Source organism: Mustela nigripes, chromosome 2 (assembly GCF_022355385.1).
Source record: "Mustela nigripes isolate SB6536 chromosome 2, MUSNIG.SB6536, whole genome shotgun sequence".
NCBI classification, from domain to species: Eukaryota; Metazoa; Chordata; class Mammalia; order Carnivora; family Mustelidae; genus Mustela; species Mustela nigripes.
In genome coordinates this window covers 115,819,498-115,843,679 of record NC_081558.1, presented here as the reverse complement: position 1 = coordinate 115,843,679, position 24,182 = coordinate 115,819,498, and the positions used below count along the sequence as shown (strand labels likewise).

General features: G+C 34.1%; 1 protein-coding gene across 4 annotated transcripts in view; it reads left to right on the top strand.

Moving 5' to 3' along the window:
• Positions 1 to 24,182, top strand: part of FXR1 (FMR1 autosomal homolog 1) — a 58,182-nt gene that overhangs the window by 32,201 nt on the left and 1,799 nt on the right. Inside the window, exons 8-17 of one of the 4 annotated variants that reach the window (XM_059391474.1) lie at positions 391 to 561; positions 2,381 to 2,459; positions 6,122 to 6,231; positions 10,566 to 10,652; positions 12,037 to 12,094; positions 12,182 to 12,244; positions 17,584 to 17,787; positions 19,533 to 19,733; positions 20,452 to 20,532; positions 24,022 to 24,113. In XM_059391474.1, the coding sequence (XP_059247457.1) occupies positions 391 to 561; positions 2,381 to 2,459; positions 6,122 to 6,231; positions 10,566 to 10,652; positions 12,037 to 12,094; positions 12,182 to 12,244; positions 17,584 to 17,787; positions 19,533 to 19,733; positions 20,452 to 20,532; positions 24,022 to 24,113 (1,146 nt within the window). Of the gene's footprint in view, positions 1 to 390; positions 562 to 2,380; positions 2,460 to 6,121; positions 6,232 to 10,565; positions 10,653 to 12,036; positions 12,245 to 17,583; positions 17,788 to 19,532; positions 19,734 to 20,451; positions 20,533 to 24,021; positions 24,114 to 24,182 lie in introns of all 4 variants that reach the window. The other 3 variants (XM_059391472.1, XM_059391471.1, XM_059391473.1) reach the window with 3 other exon arrangements.

The window sequence follows — 24,182 nt, the reverse complement described above, 5'->3', positions numbered from 1 at the left end:
TTCATTTTGTAAAACTGAAACTAAAGCCACTAGACAGCAACTTCCCATATTCACCCCTCCACCCCCTCAGGCAACCACCATTCTACTTTTTGTTTCTATAAATTTGACTACTTTAGAAATGTCATGTAGATGGAATCGTAAGAGTATTCTTTTTTGTTGTTGTTACTTCACGAAGTACAGTGTCCTCAGTCCACATTGTAGCATGTGTCAAAATTTCCTTTTGAAGGCTAAATAATTTTGTATGCATGTATCTCATTTTGTTTATCTGTTTAGTGCACATTTGGTTTGCTTCTGCTTCTTGATGATTATGACTACTACAAACGTGGGCATATGAAAAGCCATTTGTTTTTGAACTTTTGTAATAAAAATTTTAATATACCTCTTTTATAGTGCACAAAACAACTTGCAGCAGCTTTTCATGAGGAATTTGTTGTGAGAGAAGATTTGATGGGCCTGGCAATAGGAACACATGGTAGTAACATACAGCAAGCTAGGAAGGTTCCTGGAGTTACAGCTATTGAGCTAGATGAAGATACTGGAACATTTAGAATCTATGGAGAGGTAAGCTAATGTCTGTCCCCCATCTCAGTAACTTTATTTAAAGAATTTTTTTGTTAGTAACTTTATTATAACTTGCTTGATTATATATTTGGAATTTCAGTTTCCCAGTTAAATAGTTTTAAAAATCAGTCAGCCCCAGTAACCATTATGTGTATGCAGGTAGATTGAAGAACTGTTGTATTATATGGGTCAATAAAAGATTTATAGAGTATTTATACATACTGTTCTCAGAAGTTTAAGCAATTGCTTCTGATTTTAACTCAGTTTTATGTGCATTACAAATAATTTGCTTTTTTTGAGTGCTTACTGTGCCAGACACTGGCAGCTGTGAATAGCATATAATAGAGGAGCTTTTGAAGAACTTGAGTTTGGATAATATTTTTTGTCTCTGGTTAATTATGACATTTGTGTGAATTGGAAAATAACAAACCTGAGAAATAATTCAGACTTTCTTTAAGACCATGCCTCACATTAAAAAAAGTGGATGAGGTTTTTAGGGTGATGATTTCAAGTCTTAACTTTTTTTTTTTTTTTTATTAAGATATTTATTAGAGGGGTGCTTGGGTGGCTCAGTTGTTGGGCATTTGCCTTTGGCTTGGGTCATGGTCTCGGGGTCCTGGGATCAACGCCTATGTTGGGCTCTCTGCTCCGTGGTGAGTCTTCTACCTCACTTATCCCTCTGTCTCCCCCTATCTCTATTAAATAAATTTTTTAAAATCTTAAAAAAAAAAAAAGGTATTTATGAGAGTGTGTGCATCTGAGTTAAAGAGCACAAGTGAAGGGGGAGGGGCAGACAGAGACCGGCCAACTCCTTACTGTGCAGAGAGCCCAGTCCATCCTAGCAACTTGGGATCATGATCTGAGCCTAAGGTAGACACTTAACCATTTGAGTCTCTGAGGCGTCCTTCACATCTTGACTTTTCATGCATAGTTCTTCTCATGAAAAGTTGGGTCATAAAGTGAATTAGTAGAGGCCTGATTTTTAAATTTTATTTCTGAAACCTTTGGAGCCATACTAACTACCTGATTGGAATTGTCTCTACCAAGTGAGTGAACTTGGAGAAAGTTACTTAACTTCTCTGCATAATTTTCCTAATTTCAAAATGAAAATAGTTGTGCTTACATTGCAGCTTGTGAGGATTAAAAATGCTTTAAAAATTTTGTGTGTTATATGACATGATGGGTGCATGATATACTTCATCTATGGGCTTTTAAAGAACACAGTAAAAGTGGAAGGTAACTTCCCAAGAACTATAGATTGTATAGAGGGTCCCTTTTCCAGTCTTCCAGTCTTTTAAAATTATACCAGTTAGAAGTAAGGAATTTTAATCTTATTTGTAGGTACTTTTTAAAAAGTATCTCCACAAAAATAGCTTTTAAAATAATTTATGTTGAAAATGAAAAGAAAAAGTGTGGCAGTGTAGACAGTGACAATATAATTAATTTGTATTTAACATTCACCTAGAGAAACTTAACATGGGAGTATGGACCTAATATATTTAGGATTGGGTTAAAATTTGGCTAACACAAACAAGTAAGTTAAATTCTGTTTTCTCAACTTAGGTTTTTTTTTCCCCTTCCCTTAAAGATATTCTAATAGTATGCTTTTTTTCCTAGCCTCTTAATAATTTTTTTTTCTTTTTAAAGTACTTCATGAGTTATTTGAGCTGGAATGTCACTTTAGTGGGCTGAACAGAATCTTGTACTAGAACATAGTAATTCACAGTTTCTCATTTCGTGTGTGTGTGTGTGTGTGTGTGTGTGTGTTTGAATTGGGGTTTTCTTCAGGGTTATATTTTATGTTTATTTTCTCCTGCAGAGTGCTGATGCTGTAAAAAAGGCTAGAGGTTTCTTGGAATTTGTTGAGGATTTTATTCAGGTTCCTAGGAATCTTGTTGGTAGGTATTTCTACTTAATGTTAAATAAGTTAAATGTTATTACTAATATAGCAATTTAATTGAAATTTAATCTTGTCTGATACTGTATTTTATTTATGGTTACATGGAGCATTTGATAGCCTTACTTGTTTTCTATTTTTAGTAAAGTAGTATGTGACTTGTTTCTCATTATTATCATATGATAAAGTAAAGATATTTCTTTCTGTACAGGGTGACTCGCTAATAAGACCCATGATTTTTGTAACAGTTCATCATTGTGTTTTTTAAAAGCCATTTCACCCCTTGGGCTTGCTCTTCTTTTTCACTTAATGTGTTTTTATCACTCATATGTCCATCAGAATTGTCATAGTATTTCTGAGAAGGTGTTTGTGATATTTTTTTTCTTTTGTTTAGTGCAGAAGAAAAAGTAAGAGTGGAGTAACAATAGGGTAATAAACTTCTACACAGTAGGCCCTGAATAAATAATAATTGGTTGTTGCAAAGGCATAGAATAAGGTAAGAAGTCATGGGTAGGAGAGAAGAATGGTGATGATGATAGGAGGGGAGGTTTCACTTTTAAGTTTCTGACACCATTAATGGATATTATTTACCCATGGGCTATAAGTTAAATGACAGTATTTTGAGTGTGAAGCTGTAGTTAAAGGACCGTTACCGCTTGGGATGAGTTGTTTAATTGCTTTGTTATTAATATTCTCTATATCAGTGTTATCTGTCCATTTAAATGCTGTTTGAGACAAATGGAAAAATTTTGGTCATATATTAAGTAAATACTCAGTGATTATCCTAAACCTTTAATAAAAAAGTAAGCATTAACATAAAGCAGAGACATTTACTAGGAGGGGCTTGAGTTTTTGCCCACTGCTGTGTCTCATGAGTTTCTTGACCTCAGTGAAAGAGGGCCTTTTGGACTCCATTTATATATAATTCGGCCTGTTATGCCTTTTGGAAATGATTTTTTGCTATATGTGTTCTATTGGTCTAACCCTATTTAAAAAAAAATTACAGAATACCCCCCAGAACTTCCACTTTAAAAAGATGTTTGTTTTGCCCAGTTAACAACTTAGTATACTCTGGGACAATAACAATACTGTGGGACAAGAATTTGGACAGTTTCTTGGTATTCAGCTGTTTACCTCTTACTTTTCCCAAGCATTTGTATAGGTGTGACATACTGCCAGATAAGTAAGCTCCATGTTATTGGTTCTTGTTCACTGTAGATTGAACTGCTGGGGAGATGAGATGTTAAAATTGAGTGTAAGCTTGAAGTATTTCTGTATAATTCTAACAAATGATTATAGATACAGAGTATTATCAAATGTTTATCATTGTCAAATGAAATCACTTTTGACAGGCTGCTTTTGAAAACGAGTCCCCTATTTTCTTTAAGTCACAATTATTGACACCTGTTGGTACTAACATTGTGGTTTCTGCTTTACAGAGCATAATTTAACTTAGGTTTTTTCGCCTGTAAGACTGTTTTGGCGATGAGGGTGTGAAAGGAAATTGGGGTTCTTTCCAGTGCAGCAGTTCTATAGAAGATAGCCTTGGTCTTAAAAGAGTTTTTGGTAGTGCTAATTTTGAGTAAAAATTCCCGATATTTCAGATATAAGGAAATTGGTTATTTTTGTAGTTCTCTGGTTTTTCTCTTTATTCATTTATCTGTGCAATGATGTGAGTACTTGTCATATCTCTTTTTTTCCTCTACTCTGTCTTGGTTTGCTTTGGTGAGTTGGGTTGTTTGGGACTCTTCAGAAAATAGATATTAGCAGCAACTAGTATATGTTGGTGAAAAACTCAAAGGTAGCCTAACAATTTCTTGGTTGTTGTATATAATAATACTACATTTCCCTCCAAAATGTTTTATGGGTGAAGCACTCTTTTGAAAAATAGTACATTTTTAGTCCAAGTGAAAAAGAAAAAGTGGACTGAGGAGTAAAAGGGAATGAGGACTACTTGGTGGGTAAGTTCAAGAAGAATTCTCTTACACATTCAGGTTCTACGAGTTTTAGACCCTGACCATTCCCACCCCTCCTAAGTCAGATAAAAAATATTATGTGAACATTAATTTAAAAATGAATTGAAACTTTTCACCTCCTGGAAGCCTTCCTTAATCACTTCTTTACTCTGTCCCTTCAGCATTTATGCTCAGTGCTCAATTTATACTACAGGTGTGCTTCAGTTTGTCAATATGCTTTGGAATTTAATGGAAATGATCAGTTAAAATATTGACGGTCTCTGGTGGGACTAAATAAAACTTGCAGGTAGGTCCCTGCCACAGACCCCAGAAGGGTGATGGATGTGCACTCACCACTGGTATAGTTCATAGAAGGAAGGGGCAAAGATTCTGGGGGAGGGATTATGATACATCAGTCTGATTACTGTTTTTTCCGAAAAGACATTTGCTTATTTTTAGCAGGGTCAAGGATGGAGTTGCTGCTTGAGCTTCACTGTGTTAACAATGAAGGTTGCTTTTATATACTGCTGCTAGGGCTGCTCAGAGAAGACCTACATCATGTGAATTCCCTGTCCTACTCTATTTTTTCTTTGTACCTCTTCAATTGCTGCTGCTTTTAAACTTAGGGTTATTAATGGGGAAGGAGTTTTGAGAATAGGGATAGAAAACCCTGTAATGGTGTCTTCGCTGTATTGACCCATTTGCTCTTACTATTGTTGTTCCCTTATTCTTTAATGGAAACTATGTTCTCAAGAATGTGATAGGAGTAACTTCCATTTTAACCTCTTTCAACCAAAATTAATTTACTCCGGAAATAGACTGCTGATTTAGTTAAAGAAGAATGAGGGACTTGAACTTAATAACCTTTATAAGGGATACATCTATTTCATACAGGGAAGGTTACCTGAATATTTACTTCTGTTACCTGGTAACACTGTCTAGTACTGCTTTGCTATTTTTACAAGTTTGCTACCTTTGTAAGAATTAAGTTCCTAAGGGGAAGAGAATTTTCTACCCTCCTTTTAGTTTCTCTTTTAGTTAGAAGATACTTAATAACTGCTCTTTGACACACTTAAATGTTAAGTGTGGAGAAGGTAAATAATTTGGATTTTATGTCACTATCATATTTCATATTTAGGAAGACTGCATACCATATATATACTATATGTATTTGTATAGCTGTGAAGTACTTAAAAACTGTGAAGAGTGTTAAATGCAGACATTTTATTTTGTTGAGGAGTATTCATTTTAAAAGTGTCTTTACGTTATAGATGTGTTGTGGATGAGTAGCAACTTGAATATGAAAGCAAGATTGAATTTGTTAACATAAAAATACATAAACAAATTGGTATGATTAATGCCAAAATAAGTGTTTCGTTTGCCTTTAAATAATGTCCAAGTTTTGGAAAGGGTTGCATTGATATTTTAAAAATACAGAAATGATGTAGAGCACATTAAAAAAAATGTTTTAGACTTGGAAAATGACTTGTGTGAGCAGCATTGTTAGTCCTCGTTAATAATAGCCTTAAGCATTCTGAAGAGAAGGAAGTTTCAGATCAAGGATAAACCGTGAATATATTGAGAGTAAAAAGATGAAGCTTTGTTTTGTTTTTTAAATTTGATAGCAAGTCAAATTATTGGGGCTGGTATTGGAAGGATTACCAGTACTGGTTTTAACTTCTTGTTATGTTTTTTTCTCTTATTAAAGGAAAAGTAATTGGAAAAAATGGCAAAGTTATTCAGGAAATAGTGGACAAATCTGGTGTGGTTCGGGTGAGAATTGAAGGAGACAATGAAAATAAACTACCTAGAGAAGATGTAAGTATCATGTCTAATTTAATTTGTCTTGCTTGCTTTTTTTTTTCTTTCATTTTTTTTTGGTAAACTGTTCTATTCCTGGCTGACCTAATAATGTTATTTTATATTTTGGGGAGTTATATCTAGTCTCTGATGCAGTGTTGTTGTTTTTTTTCTTTTTTAAAAAATTTTGTTCCTTATAATACTGCTTTCCATGCTCAAGAAAACAAGTCTTCTTTCAGTTGTGAGCTGTGAGATCTTGGTTGGTTTCTCAGTACTTCAGTAAAAAGCCAGTTTTTGATAAAGTGGTTTCAGTTTGAGAATTTTAAGTTTTGTACTTAACAAAACAGTTTGTTATAAAGGAATTCTTAGTAAATAACCATGTACTTAAACCTTTTTTAGAATCCGAAAACACCGATCATTTCTTAATTGAAATCTGTAACCTTTTATGTTGCTATTAATTGTGACAGCAACTTTCTGAAATTTCCTTTCCTGTCTCTTTTCACATGTTCCAATGCTGTTCTTTACTCCTCAAACATAACTTTAAGGATATCTTAACTTCGGTATCTCCAGTAGCTTAAACTTTGTATGCCTGTGAATGAATATAAGGCAAGGATTTTCTCCCAAATGATCTCTCAGGAAGTAGCTTCAGTTTTGCACAATGGATTATTGCTTGGAGAGCTCGTTAGCCTGTTGGAAAGAATGCATCTTCCCTAGGAGAATGAAAACTGTTCAGAAATCTAGCCCAGATAAACTCATATCAAGCATTGGATGTTGTAAAGATGCCTATTAAGGAGCCACTTCCTTTATTCCTTTTAATTGGAATGTAGAGGAAAAAAAAACAAATGAAGAGAAACACATGACTTAGTATTACAGAAGTGAGTACTTGCAGCTGAGGTTGGTTTCATCCTATACTGCTTCCAAAATTGCCATAAATCGCAAGTAACCTTTACTCTTAAAGCAACCCTCCCTCCTCTTGCCTTTGAGTGGAGTATTAAAATTGAGGTATAGGGACGCCTGGGTGTCTCAGTGGGTTAAGCCACTGCCTTCAGCTCAGGTTATGATCCCAGGGTCCTGGGATTGAGTTCCGCATCAGGCTCTCTGCTCTGCAGAGAGCATCTCCCCCCCCCCCCCCCCCCCCCCCACGCCTGCCTCTCTGTCTACTTGTGATTTCTCTGTCAAATAAATAAATAAAATCTTAAAAAAAAAAATTGAGGTGTCATTAAAATTCAGACTTTTCCCCTCTAATACCCCCTAATTTTAATGTATAAAAGAATGGTGATCCATTTGGCATACAACTACTCCATAAAATTGGCTGGATATCAAATGTTTATTGGTCAGGGCCTTATATGAGTCAACTAAAAATTTCTTAGTTTAATACGAGTAACTGCTCTTTTCTTAGATTGATGTATCCCTAGTTGCTTTCCAGTATTTAACACTTGTTGCAGAGCTAATTCTTTGAAGTCTTTTTTCATAAATAGGAACTTTCGTGTACTTTACTATTTTTAGTTTTGGTTATTGTTACCCACATTTCTGTGCTAGGGTTAAGAAACTTAAATGCTTACGGAAACCAAGCTGATTATTAAATGATGAAGCAGGTTGGACTATACAAAGAAAGATACAGGGATAAGAAGATACATGGTCTCTTTCTATAAAAGAAGCAGATGCTGCTTAGCTTTAATCTGGTTGCTGTATCTTTCGATATTAAGAGAAGCTGGAAACTTAATATACAAAATTTAAAAATTTCCACAACATTGCATATTAAAACAAATTTGAAGGTTGTTATTCACTTATTTGGGGCCACCATTTCATAATTTAAGCTGTTAAAGTCCCCCGACAGACTGTTGATAGCTTGTTTACACTGAAGTTTTTGGTGACCACCTTTAGCCTGAGATGACCTTGCCCACCTAGGTATTATAGCAGTTATTGTCTATATTATTACGTATTTAATGATTTTCTCTCAACCTTAAATTTTTTGTTATCTTAGCAAACCACATTATGAATTCTGAGACCAAGAAATAAAGTCTGAATTCCCATACTCTCTTTTTCTCTGGCCCAATGACGTGTATGTACAGTTGCTCAATATTTTCAATCTGTTTTTAAGATTGGATTTGAGTTTTTCATTAAAAGAAATATGCTTATGTAAAAGTTAGGGTATAGTATATGTGTATCTATGTAAATGTAAATTTGTATTGATACAAATGTAAATATGTATCTATGTCCTGTATATGTATCTCTCCTGTTTCCATTGTGTCTGATAGAATTTAGACTGTTGTTGGTTGCCTTTTCATGTCTTTATTTTGCTGATAAAAATAGGGCTGCAGCAAATATCCCTTCACTGGAGAGTAAATTCCTAGAAGTGGGTTTTTTAAAAGATCAAAGGGTAAAAGGCATTTAAATTTTTAGACCTTAGTTTTCCCACACATTCTTTCTACCAGTGTCAGAAATGGGTCTATTTTCCACATACTTGCCAATAGAGAGTTTTAATTAGTACCATTCCAGAAAGGTGTATATGTTATCTCTCTGTGTGCTTAAGACATTTGAATTGTTTTGTTAAGCAGCTTCTCTTGCATATTTTTTGTCTTTATTACTAAGTTGTTAGAAGTTTTGCATTTTAAGGAAGCTAGTCTTTTTTTATTTGTAACAAATACTACTTCTTTATTTCCCCCAATATAAATTTTTAAAAATTTTTTTTGTTTGGTTTGTTGGTTGTTTTTAGATTTTTGCTGTATGACTTAAGATTTTCTGCATTTTGTCCTGCTTGGCAAGATATTTTCTACATATAGATCATTTAGAGATCCATTTATATTTCATTCTCCGGGTTTTTTAAAAGTGTGTCAATTATTAACTCCCGATGGGAATTTTGGGGGGGGGGTGTAAGATATTAGAAACCAGGGATCCTGCTTTATTTTTCTGAAGTGCTAGTTGGTAATGTCAGTGCAATCTATTAAATATAAGTAATCAGTTATTAGTATCTTTTTAAAAATCTAGAAATTTCACTGAAATAACTTTTAGACACAAATTTGTATATTCAGTATTAATCACTCTCTAAATTTTTTTATTATGGCTCAATAGTAGCCATTAAAATATTTGTAAACTGTGTCTTTAAGGTTATGTTCTTACCTGTGCTTTTCTCTGGAGGGAACTGTTGGTGATAGCATCTCAAATTCGGGGTCAAGGTGCATTGTATTTCTCTTATTCCTTGCAGATAATCTGTCTGGAATGATTTTCCTACTTGGTAAAATTCTATTTAACATTTACTTTAATAATATTCTTAGGAGTTCCCCTTAAGTTTCCACATCTGGGGTGGCATAGTCCAAATTCTATTTAATATTCCTGTGTTTTTCATTGATACCACTAATGCTATGCATAATTCAGTATTTTTTTAAATTGGAGTATTTCTTAAAGTTACTTTTTGATGACTATTAAATTAGATACAGGTGTAGAATAATAATATACTCCTATTAATATGGTATCTGCTTAAAACATTTTTTAGATCTTTTTATTTTTTTAAACCCCTCCTTCATTTTTTATTCAGTTTGCATTCTTTCTTATCTGCCTATGACTTACTGAAGACAGGGTCAAGACTTCTTCCTAAGCTTAACTTAGAGTTTTTTTTTTCATGCCCTCTTAAGCCAATCTGTTAAAATAGCTGTTAGGAACTCCTCTGTAGAATTAAGAAAACGAGAAACACTGGAACTAGGGGAGTTTATTTAGGCTTTACTTATTTTTCCTTAGCCATTAGGAAGCTAGAAGTGTATTTTTTTGTAAATTGAGCGAAGTTAATCCTTTGATTTGCTTTAATATTGGTGACTAAATATTGGCCCATATCAGTAATTCCTTTATTTTACACTGTGTAAATGTTTGTTTGTGGCACTTCTGTTAATGGTCAGGAAGCACTACTTCCAGCACATAATAATTGACAGTTTTGTTATGTGAGCACATATTAAGGATAACCTGTCTAACGTGCTTTACCTTTTTAAAACCATCACTACCAGGTGATCTGTCTGGTCTATACATTTATACCAGTTTAAGGAAAATTTCTTTAAAAGGTGGTTTTATATATGGAGAAGGACTGAATTAGAAATTAGAAAATCTGATGTTAACTGGTATTTTAAAAGTAATTTAAATTTTCAGCATGCTTAAGTTGTAGGGCAAATACAATATGTTATTGAAAACCTATTTTAAATTCTATTGATTTTTTTCCCTTAGTTTATTTTTACATCTTGAATTTTAGTATTTAATTATAAATCCCTTGTATTAGAAAAGTTTTCCAAATTATTTATTCATATGTGAAATTCAGGCTAGAACTTCGTTAAAGTATGAAATACTGAGGATGTTGTGTTTTCTTACAGGGTATGGTTCCATTTGTATTTGTTGGCACTAAAGAAAGCATCGGAAATGTGCAAGTTCTTTTAGAGTATCATATTGCTTATTTGAAGGTTTGTATACTGTTCACATATCACTGTTGCTTTATATGTTTAAATTACATCAATTTTTTGTATTTTGTATTAAATTTTGTATTAAATTTCAGATCATCAAATATTTTTTTAGTTCAGCTTCAGATTTACCCTGTTCTCTTATATGAGAATTTAGGAATAAAAGGTCTGTTGCCATAATAAAATTACTGGTCTTTTGCACATTGTTTCTCTTTTTCTCTGAACTTTTACATTCTTTCCTTACTGTTTAAGAAATGGTCTCACTTGTGTTCCTGTAGTTTGACTGTCATCACCTTACGTAAATATGTGTGTTATACTGAAACCCATTTTGTTTTTAGCTTGATGTTTTAAATGCAAATAGGTCAGGGAGTAAGATGGGCTTTCTTTATAACTGGTATTTGATCAGAGGTGGTACCCCATAGCCATCATTTGATAATTCGTAACCATTGTTTTTAAGATAATCTGTTTGAGTTGCTAAAGAGCAAAGATTATAATAAAAAAAAATGGCCCATAAATTATTAAAAGTTGGAATTGTCATTTTCTACTTTTATTACTAGGCTTCTTTTCTGATACCCTCAGCACCTCTGTCTCTAGTAGGTTTTCCTTTTAGTCACTCTGTCATTGCTGCTATGTTAATATTTTAAAAGCACACATGATGATGTCATTCTTTTAAAACTCATGTTTATAATCTCCATTCAGTTTGGCATTTTAAAGCCCATGCTTTATCTTCCAGTACTCTACTACTTCTTAGCCAGGAGCTTTGGTCTCATCATCTTACCTTCATATTCTGTGTGACCTCGGTTTCTGAATGACCAAGTCTCCTAATTCATCTAGGCCACAACTCAGGTGTCTCCGTTTTGATGGAAAAGTAGGTTAATAGTCCCTCTCATACATGGCACCTGTATTTCACTTATCAGAGTTTTAATTTCTTGAGGGCTGAGTCTGGTAATATCATGTAATTATTTGCTAATTAATAAAACATTCGTCTGTTCATTCATTGTGCCAGAACTAAAACTCGAACTGTGAATATTGCTCTAGCATAAAAAACATTTATTCTTCTCTGTAAGCACCAAAAGATAGTTCCTTTTAGGTTTGTCTGTTAAACATAACCCTTGAAGGTGGAGAGTCGTTTTTCTCTATATTGTATGCTTTGTAGCACTTAGCATATTCGGTGCTTATTAAGGTATTCAGTAAATATTCAGTGAATTGAGTCAGCAGATCACCTTGTGAATTGTATTTATTAGGTACACAGTTATATTTTACCAAATAATTGACCCAGATCACAGCTTCTTTCATTGGTAGGGGGTGTAGTTTTAACTGTAGATTTTAAGAAGGTGAAAATGGTATGACAAAGAATATTTACCCTTTTTTGTTTTGCTTATTATAGGAAGTAGAACAGCTAAGAATGGAACGCCTACAGATTGATGAACAGCTACGACAGATTGGTATGGGTTTCAGACCTTCTTCCACCAGAGGGCCTGAAAAAGAAAAAGGATATGCCACTGATGAAAGTACCGTCTCTTCTGTACAAGGTTCTAGGTCTTATAGTGGAAGAGGCAGAGGTCGTCGGGGCCCTAATTACACATCCGGTTATGGTAAAAAAAAGTTTTTTTTTTTTGTTAGTTGTTTTAGTTTAGACACTTCAAAACTTTTTGCTCAGTGTTACTTAGTTTGTTGTTCTGTCTTGGCTTTGGGGGCAGGAGATAGTTTTGAGATACATCTATGGTAGTGAAGGCATAGTTTATGTTAATGATAGTAAAAGGTATATGATGTTCCAAGCCACTTTGTAATGAGATCAAACATTGACATTTTGTTAAGTTGGCAGTTCGTGATCATTTTTATTCTGAGTATTTAGAGTAAATCTAGGTGGCATTTCTGTATACAAAAATGTATACATATCAAAACCTAGTAATTGTGATGATGCTGCTAGGAATCATCTTTTGCCTACTCTCTAGGAAAGTAATAATGAAAAATAATGCTAATCAGTGGGCCAATGTTATTAGTACATCTGTACTAGCTTTATAAAATACACTTTATTGGCTCACTTAGCAGTTTTGAATATAAATATCTCACATCTGGAATTATTTTATGAAATAACACTTCATTAAAATGGCTTTTTAAAAAGCCAGAACCAAATTAGCATTTTATAAATGAATATTTTTTTAAAATGTATTTCAGTATGAGGATGGGGCCCTAGCCTGTGTAGGAAGGGGCCAGTGGATGGTGGTGGTCAACAATTCTCTAATCCTGAATTTTCACTTATTCTTCTTCAGCTTTGGAGTTGTTCCATTTTTCTGCATTTGGAGTTGGATCTTAGCAGTGACCTGATTTTTGTCTTCCCTTGTTACCTTCCCTTTCTCTTTCCTTCTCTTTTCTCCGTTCCTCTGTGCTCATGATAACTGCTTTAGGAAAAAATAATTCATAAGTGTTTTCCAAAATAGAAGGCATTTAGGGAAAAATGGATAAACAAAGCTTACAGTATGCAGATTGCAAACCCAGATTTCATGTTTTAAGGATCATCTAGTGATTCCAGAACTATATTAAATTTGCCTTTCATTGTTGTGTAGCTGAAGGGTTAATTATACCTTCCCTTTCATATATTGCCGTGTTCTCATTTCTTGATAGTTTTTATTATTTAAAGTTAACTATTGAAACTTGAAAACAACATTCTAGTAAAGTAAGTGCTTATTAGCATTTGAAGGGCAGAAAATTGTGAAGTACTACTGTATTTCCTGAAAATACATTTACTATAAAAGACAATTAACCAGTAATTTCTTTTAAGGATTTTATTTATTTCTTGTCAGACACAAGTGAGAGAGGGAATACAAGCAGGGGGAGTGGGAAAGGGAGAAGCAGGCTTCCCGCTGAGCAGGGTGTCTGACACAGGGCTCGATCCCAGAACCCTGGGATCATCATGACCTGAGCCTAAGACAGATGCTTAATGACTGAACCACCCAGGCACCCTGACAATTAATTGGTAATTAAAGAGAAATTATAGTGAATGATTCTGGAAGTACAAATTACTAGTACAGATAATCATACTTGGCTTTTTCGATGATAGGATGATGAATTCATTGAAGACTTCTATAAGTCTCTGTGGGAAGTCAGCTTACTGATGAGGCCAGTCTTTTTGCAAAATGCCTTTGTTGACAGTAGATAAAATTTTTATGAGTTAGTACGTTGTAATGAGTGGTAGAGGAATAACCTCTGGATTGAAGAAGGTTATGCAAGTTGTTCAGTAGATGGCACTCTTACCTCTGAAACTTTGCAGACTGGTCATAGTGTTATATTTCTTGAAATGGCTATTGAATTTAAGTGAGCTTGAGAGAAAAACGATTTGAACTTGGTTATAAATCATCTCTTACCTACTTAATATTAGGATATTTAGGTGATAATATGTAAATTGTGTAAGAAACATTTGTTCAGGGTTGCCCGGGTGGCTCAGGTGGGTTAAAGCCTCTGCCTTTGGCTCAGGTCATGATCCCAGGGTCCTGCGATCCAGCCCAGGGTTGGGCTTTCTGCTCAGCAGGGAGCCTGCTTCCTCCTCTCTGCCTACTTGTGATGATTGTCTATCAAGTAAACGAAATTGGGCGCCTGGGTGGCTCAGTGGGTTAAGCCGCTGCCTTCGGCTCAGGTCATGATCTCAGGGTCCTGGGATCGAGTCCCGCTTCGGGCTCTCTGCCTCTGCTCAGCAGGGAGCCTGCTTCCTCCTCTCTCTCTCTCTACCTGCGTCTCTGCCTACTTGTGATCTCTCTCTGTCAAATAAATAAATAAAATCTTTAAAAAAAAAAAATTAAAAAAAAAATTTGTTCATAGTGCTCTGAAGTTGGTATTTTCCCTTAGAGTGGGTGATGCTTTAAAGCTAATGGGCAACATTTTAAGACACAAAATAAGTCTTAAAATAAATGGATGACATGTTGAAGTTGATAAAATATAGTACTTAGCTATTAAGTTTAATGTATGTGAACGTTGAAAAAGGATGTCTTCAGAAGTGATTTTAGAAGTTTCAGAGAGGGGAAAATCTGATATACAATTCTGTTAAAAACAGCTTTTATTTGTTAGAGTCATTAAAAATTGGATTAGGTTCGTGAATCATTTTAGAGCTGTTTTCTTTTTTCATTTTAGAGCTCTATTTTAAAAAAATTGGGGGTTCATGGACTTAATATTTTATAAAATTAAGAGTTGGTTGTAGTGATTTCATCAGTGTTTTGATGCTTTAACAAATCTCAAACTTAAAAGCTTAACATAAATTTTTTTGTCTTACAGTTTTCTAGGTCAGAAGTCAAACATAAGTCTCAGTGGGCTAAATTTTTGTTTTTTAAAGATTTTATTTATTTGAGAGAGAGTGGGAGAGGGTCAGGGGGGAACCAGACTCTTTGCTGAGCAGGGAGCAGGATGTGGAATTTGATCCTGTGACTATGGGATCATCATTGGAGAGAAGGCAATCACTTAACCAGTTGAGAGCCACCCAGGCACCCTCAGTCGTCTAAAATGGTCAGCAGGGCTGTGTGTCTTTCTTTGAGGTTCTAGGATAGAATTTGATCCTAGAGACAACCTTCATTCCTTTTGCATGTGATGCCCTCCCTCTTGTCTTGTAAAGCCAGTGTCTGCAGAGTTCTGCTCTCTCTTTGGTTCTCTGCATCTGAGATTCATATGGTTAGTTTGGCCTCACCTGAATAATCCATAATTCCCCTACTTCAGTATACTTAACCTTATCACATATGCCAAGTCGTTTTGCCATTCCAGAAACATTTAAGCTTTTTAAAATACGGCTAAAACAAGAACATTAGCCAGTTCATTAGCCCTTTTTGTTTTTGACTTTAGTATCTGTCTTTTTTTTTTTTTTTTTTAAGATTTTATTTATTTATTTGACAGAGAGAGAGATCACAAATAGGCAGAGAGACAGAGAGAGAGATGAGGAGAAGCAGGCTCCCTGCTGAGCAGAGAGCCCAATGCAGGACTTGATCCCAGGCCCCTGGGATCATGACCCGAGCTGAAGTCAGAGGCCCAACCCACTGAGCCACCCAGGCGCCCCTAGTATCTGTCTTATCTGTCGAAATCTATATGTTTTAGACCACCCCCCTAAGTATTTAGAATAATAGATTAAGGTTAAAGTTTAGCAAAAATTTCCTTGCTTGTGATAATGAGTTAAATATTATGCTCTATTTCTGGAGAAAATAAAATAGGGACATTTGTAAAAATCTTAAAAATGAAATATCTTCACATTTTGGTAATGTTATCATTTACTTGTCAGTAAATTGAGAAATTTCTTACACATTCCAAAAGGTGTTTTCATGACTCTTGAAATGATAAATTGCCATTATTCTAACAAATCATGACGTCATTTAGTAAATTTTTTGTCATTTGGAGAGAGAAATGTTTGGGAGATTCATTTTCTTTTGTGAGATCCTCAGCCCCAGACACTTGGGAATACTAGAAACTTGCTATATTTTTTCCCTAAAATATAGTTCCAGTGTATTAATCATTTTTATATAGTTGAGTGGTTGCACCCATATTTTTTAAAAAAGAATTACCTGTAAAGGAGAAAGGAAGTTGTTAGGCTCCTTCATTTGTTAAACTTAAATTTTATTTTGGGTACCTTAATACTACTTAAGTACATTGGAAGAGTTCTTACGTTTTACTTTCATCATCAAGTGGTAGGAGTTGAAATGTAGGAAACTTATAGTTTAACATGGAATTACTTTTATTTGGGAGATAAACAAAGGAACTTCAAAATCATGCAGCAGATTCATTTCTCAAGAGAGAAATGTTATGCACATTGTTAGGTGTCTGGAGGCACTTAGAGGTCCACTGTTGTTTTAAATACAGACCAAGTGGGTTGTAAATCCAAGTGGGTTGTAAATCCAAGTGGGTTGTAAATCCAAAGGGGGAAAAAAATGGAAGACAACACATGACAACATTGCATGATAGACACATATTGCTTTTAAGAAAAGGAGGGAAGAGGTCTGTTTTCAGTTAAATTGGTCTTAAACTAGGAATTGAACTGGGCTGTGAAGGAGAAGGATTTGGACATACACGATAAGAAGGGGTGGAAGTGGCATCCCAGAATTAAATATTAGATGTAGGAGTGAGTATTGCAGTGATTGAGTTATCTAAATCTGGCACTTTAATTGTGATATACTAGTAATGATGTTGCAGGCTTTCACAGAATATTTGCGTTGTTTAAATTTTTAAAAGGTCAGTATTAAAATAGGTTATTGAAACCTTAGAAATACTCTGTCAACCTTTAGAGTCATGATGAATTTTTCTTTTGTCAGGTTAAAGTTGTGTTCTCAGCATTCTTAAAATTTGTAATTTCACATAGTGTATTCTAATTTAAGCCACAGTTGCTCGTAAAACAATTATTTTATGTACAGCCACTAAAAATACACTCTAAGTTTATAAGAGACCATCAGTTATAAGAAACATTGTGATTTGAGAGATGTTAAGAGTGTGAAAAATGTGCTTCCTAGAATCACTGAAATAATGGGGGAGCATAGTACAATTAAACTGTTGTTTTTTCTAAATACGATTAAATCTGCTTTTAAATATTGGGTAGCAGTATTGTTATACTAATTTGTTTTTAAAACAGTAAATTGGCCAAATTTGTTTTACTGTTTTCCCATACTAACTGCATTTGCATATTATATATGTAAAGTTTTGTGTGTTTTCTGTAATACTGTATTGGCTCTGTTTCTGCACATCCAAACCAATTTTTAATTTTCCACTAGTAGATTCTGTATTACTAATGCAGTATTAACATGTAATTGTTTCTTAGTAAATTTCAGACTCAATTTTTATTTAGCTTTCTTTGAATCAGCCAATTATGGTTATTAAAATAATGATTTGTAGGAAATAATTTTAGAAAATGTCACTCCTCTTTTTCCCTTTAAAAAAAATTGGAATCTAATTGGCCTATGTTCTCTTTCCCAAGGTACAAACTCTGAGCTGTCTAACCCCTCTGAAACAGAATCTGAGCGTAAAGATGAGCTGAGTGATTGGTCATTGGCAGGAGAAGATGATCGGGAGAGCCGACATCAGCGTGACAGCAGGAGACGCCCAGGAGGAAGAGGGAGAAGTGTTTCAGGGGGTCGAGGTCGTGGTGGACCACGTGGTGGCAAATCCTCCATCAGTTCTGGTAGTTTTTTATATACTATGTCAGCATCCTTACTTTGTAAACAGTATAACTTTATGCAAGCTAATTCATTTCCCAAGGCCACCCATTTTGGGAAGTGTCTTCTCGTTGAGGAAAGTCATGGAGCATATGGCAAGATAAGGAGAAACTAGGGTGTTTCTTAGTGAAGGTTTAGCTAGAATATTCAGGTCAGAGAAATTTTGGTTGATTCTCTCTTTTGAATAGTCTAAGATTTCTTTCTCTAATTTTGGGGGGCTTATGTAATTAGAGTGTGTTTCTTCCCTAGAGTATTTGGGTTATATATTTGTTTGCCAGACCAACCCAGAAAATTCTAATGCACAGAAAGATCTAAGTAACTTTACATACTTAATATTGAAAATTAACTTAGAGCAATTTTTGCTTTACTATGTACTATTTTGGGAACAGGAAAAATTGTGAAATTAAAAATTTTTTTTAACTATTTGAGGAATTGAGCTGTCTAGAAGGCTGTTTAGAAGACTGAAAACTGAGGTGCATAAGCAACTTTTACAGGAGTTGAGAGAATGTTTTTCTTAGTATAATGGTTTAGAGGGAAGAATTGTCAGCAATATGTGCAATAGATTATATCAGATACAACCTTTACATATTTTTTTTATATACCACTTTAAGGGAAACCACTCTTAATGTTATCACGTATGCCCTATTAAAGTTTATATAGTATTAAATGTTGTAGAACATACATATATATAATTAAATGTACACCAGACTTGTGTACAAACTACAAAAAACTTGGAACAAATCACAAAAACTTAGGGGCTTTTAAAAAGGTACTCTAGTTCCAGTGATATTCTTTAAGCCCTAAGTTTAGTTGGTAGGCATTTAGGGAAATACTTTCTATATTTTACTACATTACATTGCTATTTCCGGGGTTTATAAAATTGTAGTATGCTGAATTTCACAATAAATGTACTTTACCTAGTGCTTATGATTAATGGATAAACTTAGTGTCTTTTGCAAAGATGCTAGCTTGCTAGCTGTTACCAAAGGAAACTTAGAAAGGAAAAATCGTGATTAGGTGAATTTCTTCTGTAATTTGATTGGTGGAGGCAATAAATGCACATAGGTAAGATGGGTATTTTTTTTTCTTATGAATTATATCTTAAAACTTCCCCTTTTCCACCCTCACCCCACCTTACCCCACCTTCACTCTTTTGTTTCTGGAGATGGGAGTACTGGTCAACATTCATTTCTCTATTTTCTTATCATCAGTTAGAATTTGAACCTTTTTTTTTTTTTTTTTTAAAGTTTGCTTTTTTGTGTAGACTTGTTTTGATTGCTTCGGTTCATTAACATTGAACATAACATAACAAGCAGCGACACGTTGAACTCCATAAAGGAGACAAAGTTCAATATTTCTCTTCACTTTCATTTCTCTAGCCTCTGGGCAGGATTACCTAAGAATGCGAATATCAAAAGTAGCATATAATAATACACGTATTTCCTAATACATTTTCAAAACAAGTCCAAGAAATGGTAGGAAGCTGAGGGTATTTGTTCATCTTCTGCTTTAATTTTCATTGCCATTAAAGTTCTTCATATTTATTTTCCAGGGAAAATAGTGATACAGAAAACATTTATTTGAATACAGAATATAGGGGGAGAATTAAAGTTTCTTTATCATTAATAGATATTGTTCAATATAGATCAAAACATTGCTAATGACTGCAGCTCTCTTAAACAAATATTTCTTGCCTCTGACATGCATATAGTGCTCAAAGATCCAGACAGCAATCCATACAGCTTACTTGATAATACAGAATCTGATCAGACTGCAGACACTGATGCCAGCGAATCTCATCACAGTACTAACCGTCGTAGGCGGTCTCGTAGACGAAGGACTGATGAAGATGCTGTTCTCATGGATGGGATGACTGAATCTGATACAGCTTCAGTTAATGAAAATGGGCTAGGTATGTAAGCACTTAGGGAAAAGATACATTATTGTATAATATCAATGTATGATGCTTTTTTCAAAAAAAAAACGTAATGCAATTCGCATATTGAATTTTTCTTAGTATTTACTTCAACAAAGATAGATAGCTTTGTGTCTGTCTGAAGTGTCTAGTTCTTAGATTTGTATAGCTAAATTGGAAATCAGAAGGGTTTATTAAAGTGCCCTTTGATGCTATTAACTAAGTATGGATATTCAAACTGCAAGGCACTTAATACTCTTATTATTCCTAAACCAAAATTGGGCTTTCAGCTTGCCTCTTTAAAATTTATTATAAATGACACTAGTGAAGGTATGTATAATGAGTAGACATTAACTTCCAAAGGGCTAAAATGTTAATTTTGCTTAAAAAAAAAAAAAAAACAAAAAACCAAAAAAACCTGAATTGTATTGGAAAGGAAGACTTTATTCCTGAATGATGGTAATTGTTGACTTTGTTCAATTAAGAGTTTAAAACCCTCTTAATTTCCAGATGATAGTTCCATTTTTAATCTATTTGAAATGCTTAAAACTACAAAATTATCTTCCTGTCAGTAATGCATGTTTTATCTTCCCTGTTTAATTAGAAAGTTCTCTTTCCCCATTCTTAAATGTTTGAAGGAAAGAAGTTTTTTTTTGTTTGTTTGTTTTGCTTTTGTTTTTGTCAGAATAGTTCATGGTAAACTTTGCAATTACAGATGATAGTGAAAAAAAACCCCAGCGACGCAATCGTAGCCGCAGGCGTCGTTTCAGGGGTCAGGCAGAAGATAGACAGCCAGGTAACTTGAGTGGACCTGTTGACAACACCAGGTCACAAGCATGAAAAAAATGTCATGTGTCTGCTTTCTAAATATATTACACTTAACATGTACACATGTGTGCATATACATTCAAGATGTGCATTGCATAAATTGTTTTACTCAACTAATAAGACTACTTCTCTTAAGAAAATGCATTCTTCCTTCACTCCGTAAATGTTTTAGTAACCTAATTGAACTAATGTTGTGTCTTAATTTTTTTTTTTACATGGAAATACTGTTGCGAAGACCATTATTTTGTCCACTTGGCAGATTCTGCATACTTGAGTTTGGGCCTGCCATCCCAGGGACTTTCTTGTAGATTGTGATTGAGGTTGATTGGCAAAACGGGGCAACTTTTGCATGGTGCCGCTTACTATATCTGAATTCAGCACCTCATTTTTGTGGGCATTGTAATACCCACAGTTTGAAAAAAAGTATAAATGAGAAAAATACTTGAAAGTGTCTTTTTTCTAATAAGAGGAATGCATGTTATGTTTTGTTTGTTTATTGTAGTGTGATGCCTTTTCCCTTACACCTACTAACTATTCAAATTAATAGTACTTATTTATTAGTTTTAGAATGTTTAAGTAGTCATAATTTTTCGTAACTTCAAAGAAACTTTGTTTGCTGTGTCTATATTATTTTGAACATTATTCCATTTCCTGTATACAGAGAATCACGTGTATATTCACAATGAAGAAATTGTGTGCACCAAAAATAAACCCCTTTTAAACTAATCAATTTCTGCATTCTTTCCAAAGCAAATTCTTGAATGTGTTTTCCCCAAATAAAGAATGTAAATTCAAGTATCTTTAATATTTTAAGTTTAGTGGTTGTAGAGACATTTGGGAAATGGGTTTAAAGGTGTTCCCATTCTTGAAGAAAACTTCATGTTTTAAAGATAGTTGTAAATTTAAAAGGAATTAAATACTGTCAAAAATAGCAAGTTTCCAGAAAATGTTTCTTACTGTTTTCCCTTCTCTTCCCTCTCTCTATAGTGTTAGAAATATCTTTGGATCAAGAGGTCATATTTACACTGTTTAAAGTTGGCATGGCAGTGAATACTGCTGAACTTTATAAATAAGAAAGTTCAGACTATCGTTTGGGGCTTAACATAGGGTAAAGAACAACATAATTTTGTTAACTAGGTGGATGGTGGTTTATTACCAAGTCAATGGACATAAAAAACATAGTGGTGTTAAAGAAGAGGCAGAGAGATTTCTGTGTGATATTAAGTGAAACTTGAGTAATTTGGAGTATCCAATAATTTGATGATTTGTTCCATACTTAAATTTATTCCTGTTCTACTCTGTTTTTGGAATTGTTGCTTCTCCTGTTCAGAAATCCTTGTCTTCTTGCCTGCCTTCCCTGTCCTTCCCCTAAAAGCCCCCTAAGATAGCATTGATGGAACAGGTGCATTATTTTCTCCTTGCTGCTGTCAGTACTTCTAGAAAAGTAGCCTCATCTAAAAATATGAACATTCCCTTATATACACAATCATTTCATTTGTTCTCATTTGCTCAAAATTTTTTGTTGACTTTAGTGTAAATTAAGCAGTGAATATTCTTTATTATACTTAGAAAGTGACTATATACACTTGTGTCCAGTTAATTTAGTTGGGCCCCTTAGGAAATTCAGTAGTCCAAATTTTGCTGCACAGATTACTGTATTTTTTTTCCTAGGAATTGTATTATATTAATCTTTAATGCCCTTTCAAGTGGCTTGTTATTATAAGGACTGGCTGTAAACAGGCTTTGAGTCACCTTAGTTTGTTTCTGGTTGTACCTCCCTTCATGGCAGAGGGGTGCTGTAATTTTTTACCTTGCCAGCTAAGTGCCTCTTAATTTAGTTGATAACCATGTCAAAGTATATTATGCTGTGCATGTACATAGTGGATGAAGGGTTCTAAGAATTGTCACATACTCAAATTTAGCAATAAATTTGTGCAGCATGGTTTCCAAGTAGCTGAGTTCTTCAGGTGTCACTGAGGGCTGAAGTATAGAAACAATTAATTCATTAAGGTGCTCCCCAAACTAGAAATCATTTCTAGGATGATTTTGCTACCATGTATGTAGACATAATAATGAAATGGATTTGATAGTATTCCTCTTCCCAGTTTTGGAAACTATTACTAAATGTATTTGTGAATTAACTGGATTTATGTGAAGATTTTTATTTTAAAGCTCTAAATTACAATTTGGAAGAAAAGAGGCAGTTTTAGACAGGATACATCTTTATTTGGTGCTATTTCTTATAAATGATTTGTATTCTGAATTAAGTGGTTTCTTTGAAATTTAAGATTCATTTAGTCTCAGAAAATTTTGGATCTTATAAAAGCAGTATGTTAATTCGTGGTCACAAAAAATGAATTGTAAATACCATCCTGCTTCTTTATCAAAATTATTTATTTTCATATAATTTGAACCTGATGGACCATTTCTCCCCTAGTGACTTTTAATAAATACTTTAAAATTTACTTGAGTTTTCATTCTTTACATTAACTTGCTCTCATCCCATAAATTAAAATAAATGATATTTCATATAATGAGAGATTTTCCTCCAGTCTCTGGTAGAATTCTTTGAAAGAGAGCGATTATTTTGATATTTCTCCAAATTATGAATTCTAAATTGTAAGTCCTAAAGAGAAAAGATTGAGGTGTAAAGTGAGGCCAGAGTACTGTAGAACAGAGATGTTGCACTTGGGTTGACAGAAGAGTGTTAGCTTGCTTAGTCTCACTATTGCCATCTATGTCCTTGCAAACACACATAACACTTCAGTCAGTCCCCTGAAAGATTGTCAAAGCAGGGAAGAGGTGGTTACTGAATTAATGGTGGCACTTTTCCCACCAGGATCATTGTCCACATTTTTAGGGTGGTGGTCTGCCATCTTCAGTTGGCTTGTAGCTTTTTGTTTTGGATCATTCAGAAGGGTTTCTACTGTGGAATGTGAAAAAGGAACCATGAAATCCCACACTTGGATAGCTTACTTAGGCTTTAAAACAAAAAACAAAAACAATATATTTGAGTAAATCAGATCTGATGAAAATTTCAAATCGAAGTATATATATAGCACACCATGATTTGCACCAGATATGTCCCTTTTTTTTCCCCCACTGAGAATTGCAAACACTGGGCTTAGAATGCTGCATTTCCTATTCCTGGTTGTGGATTTCTGTATCAAACTTTATCCCACAACTGTAGAGTCAGTCAGAGGCAATGGCTGGATTTCTGTGAAAGTAGACTTAAATCTAGGCTGCTTTGGATCTCCAGCTTGGAATTTTCTGTTGTCAGCACTAAATCACACATATTTTTCAAGTTTTGTTTTTGGTTGGAGGTGGTACCCAGCTTAAAATTTTGAAATTGGGTTACCCACCATCAGTTTATCTTAAAAGTAAAATTACTCTTTATCCATAAATAAACTTTAGAAATATTTTTCAACACCTGTAATTTTTTTCTCATCTTCAACAGTCACAGTTGCAGATTATATTTCTAGAGCTGAGTCTCAGAGCAGACAAAGAAACCTCCCAAGGGAAACTTTGGCTAAAAACAAGAAAGAAATGGTAAGGAGAATTTAACCTGTAGGTTTTTGTTGTTTTTGCTTTTTGGGTTTTTTTGTTTTGTTTTGTTTT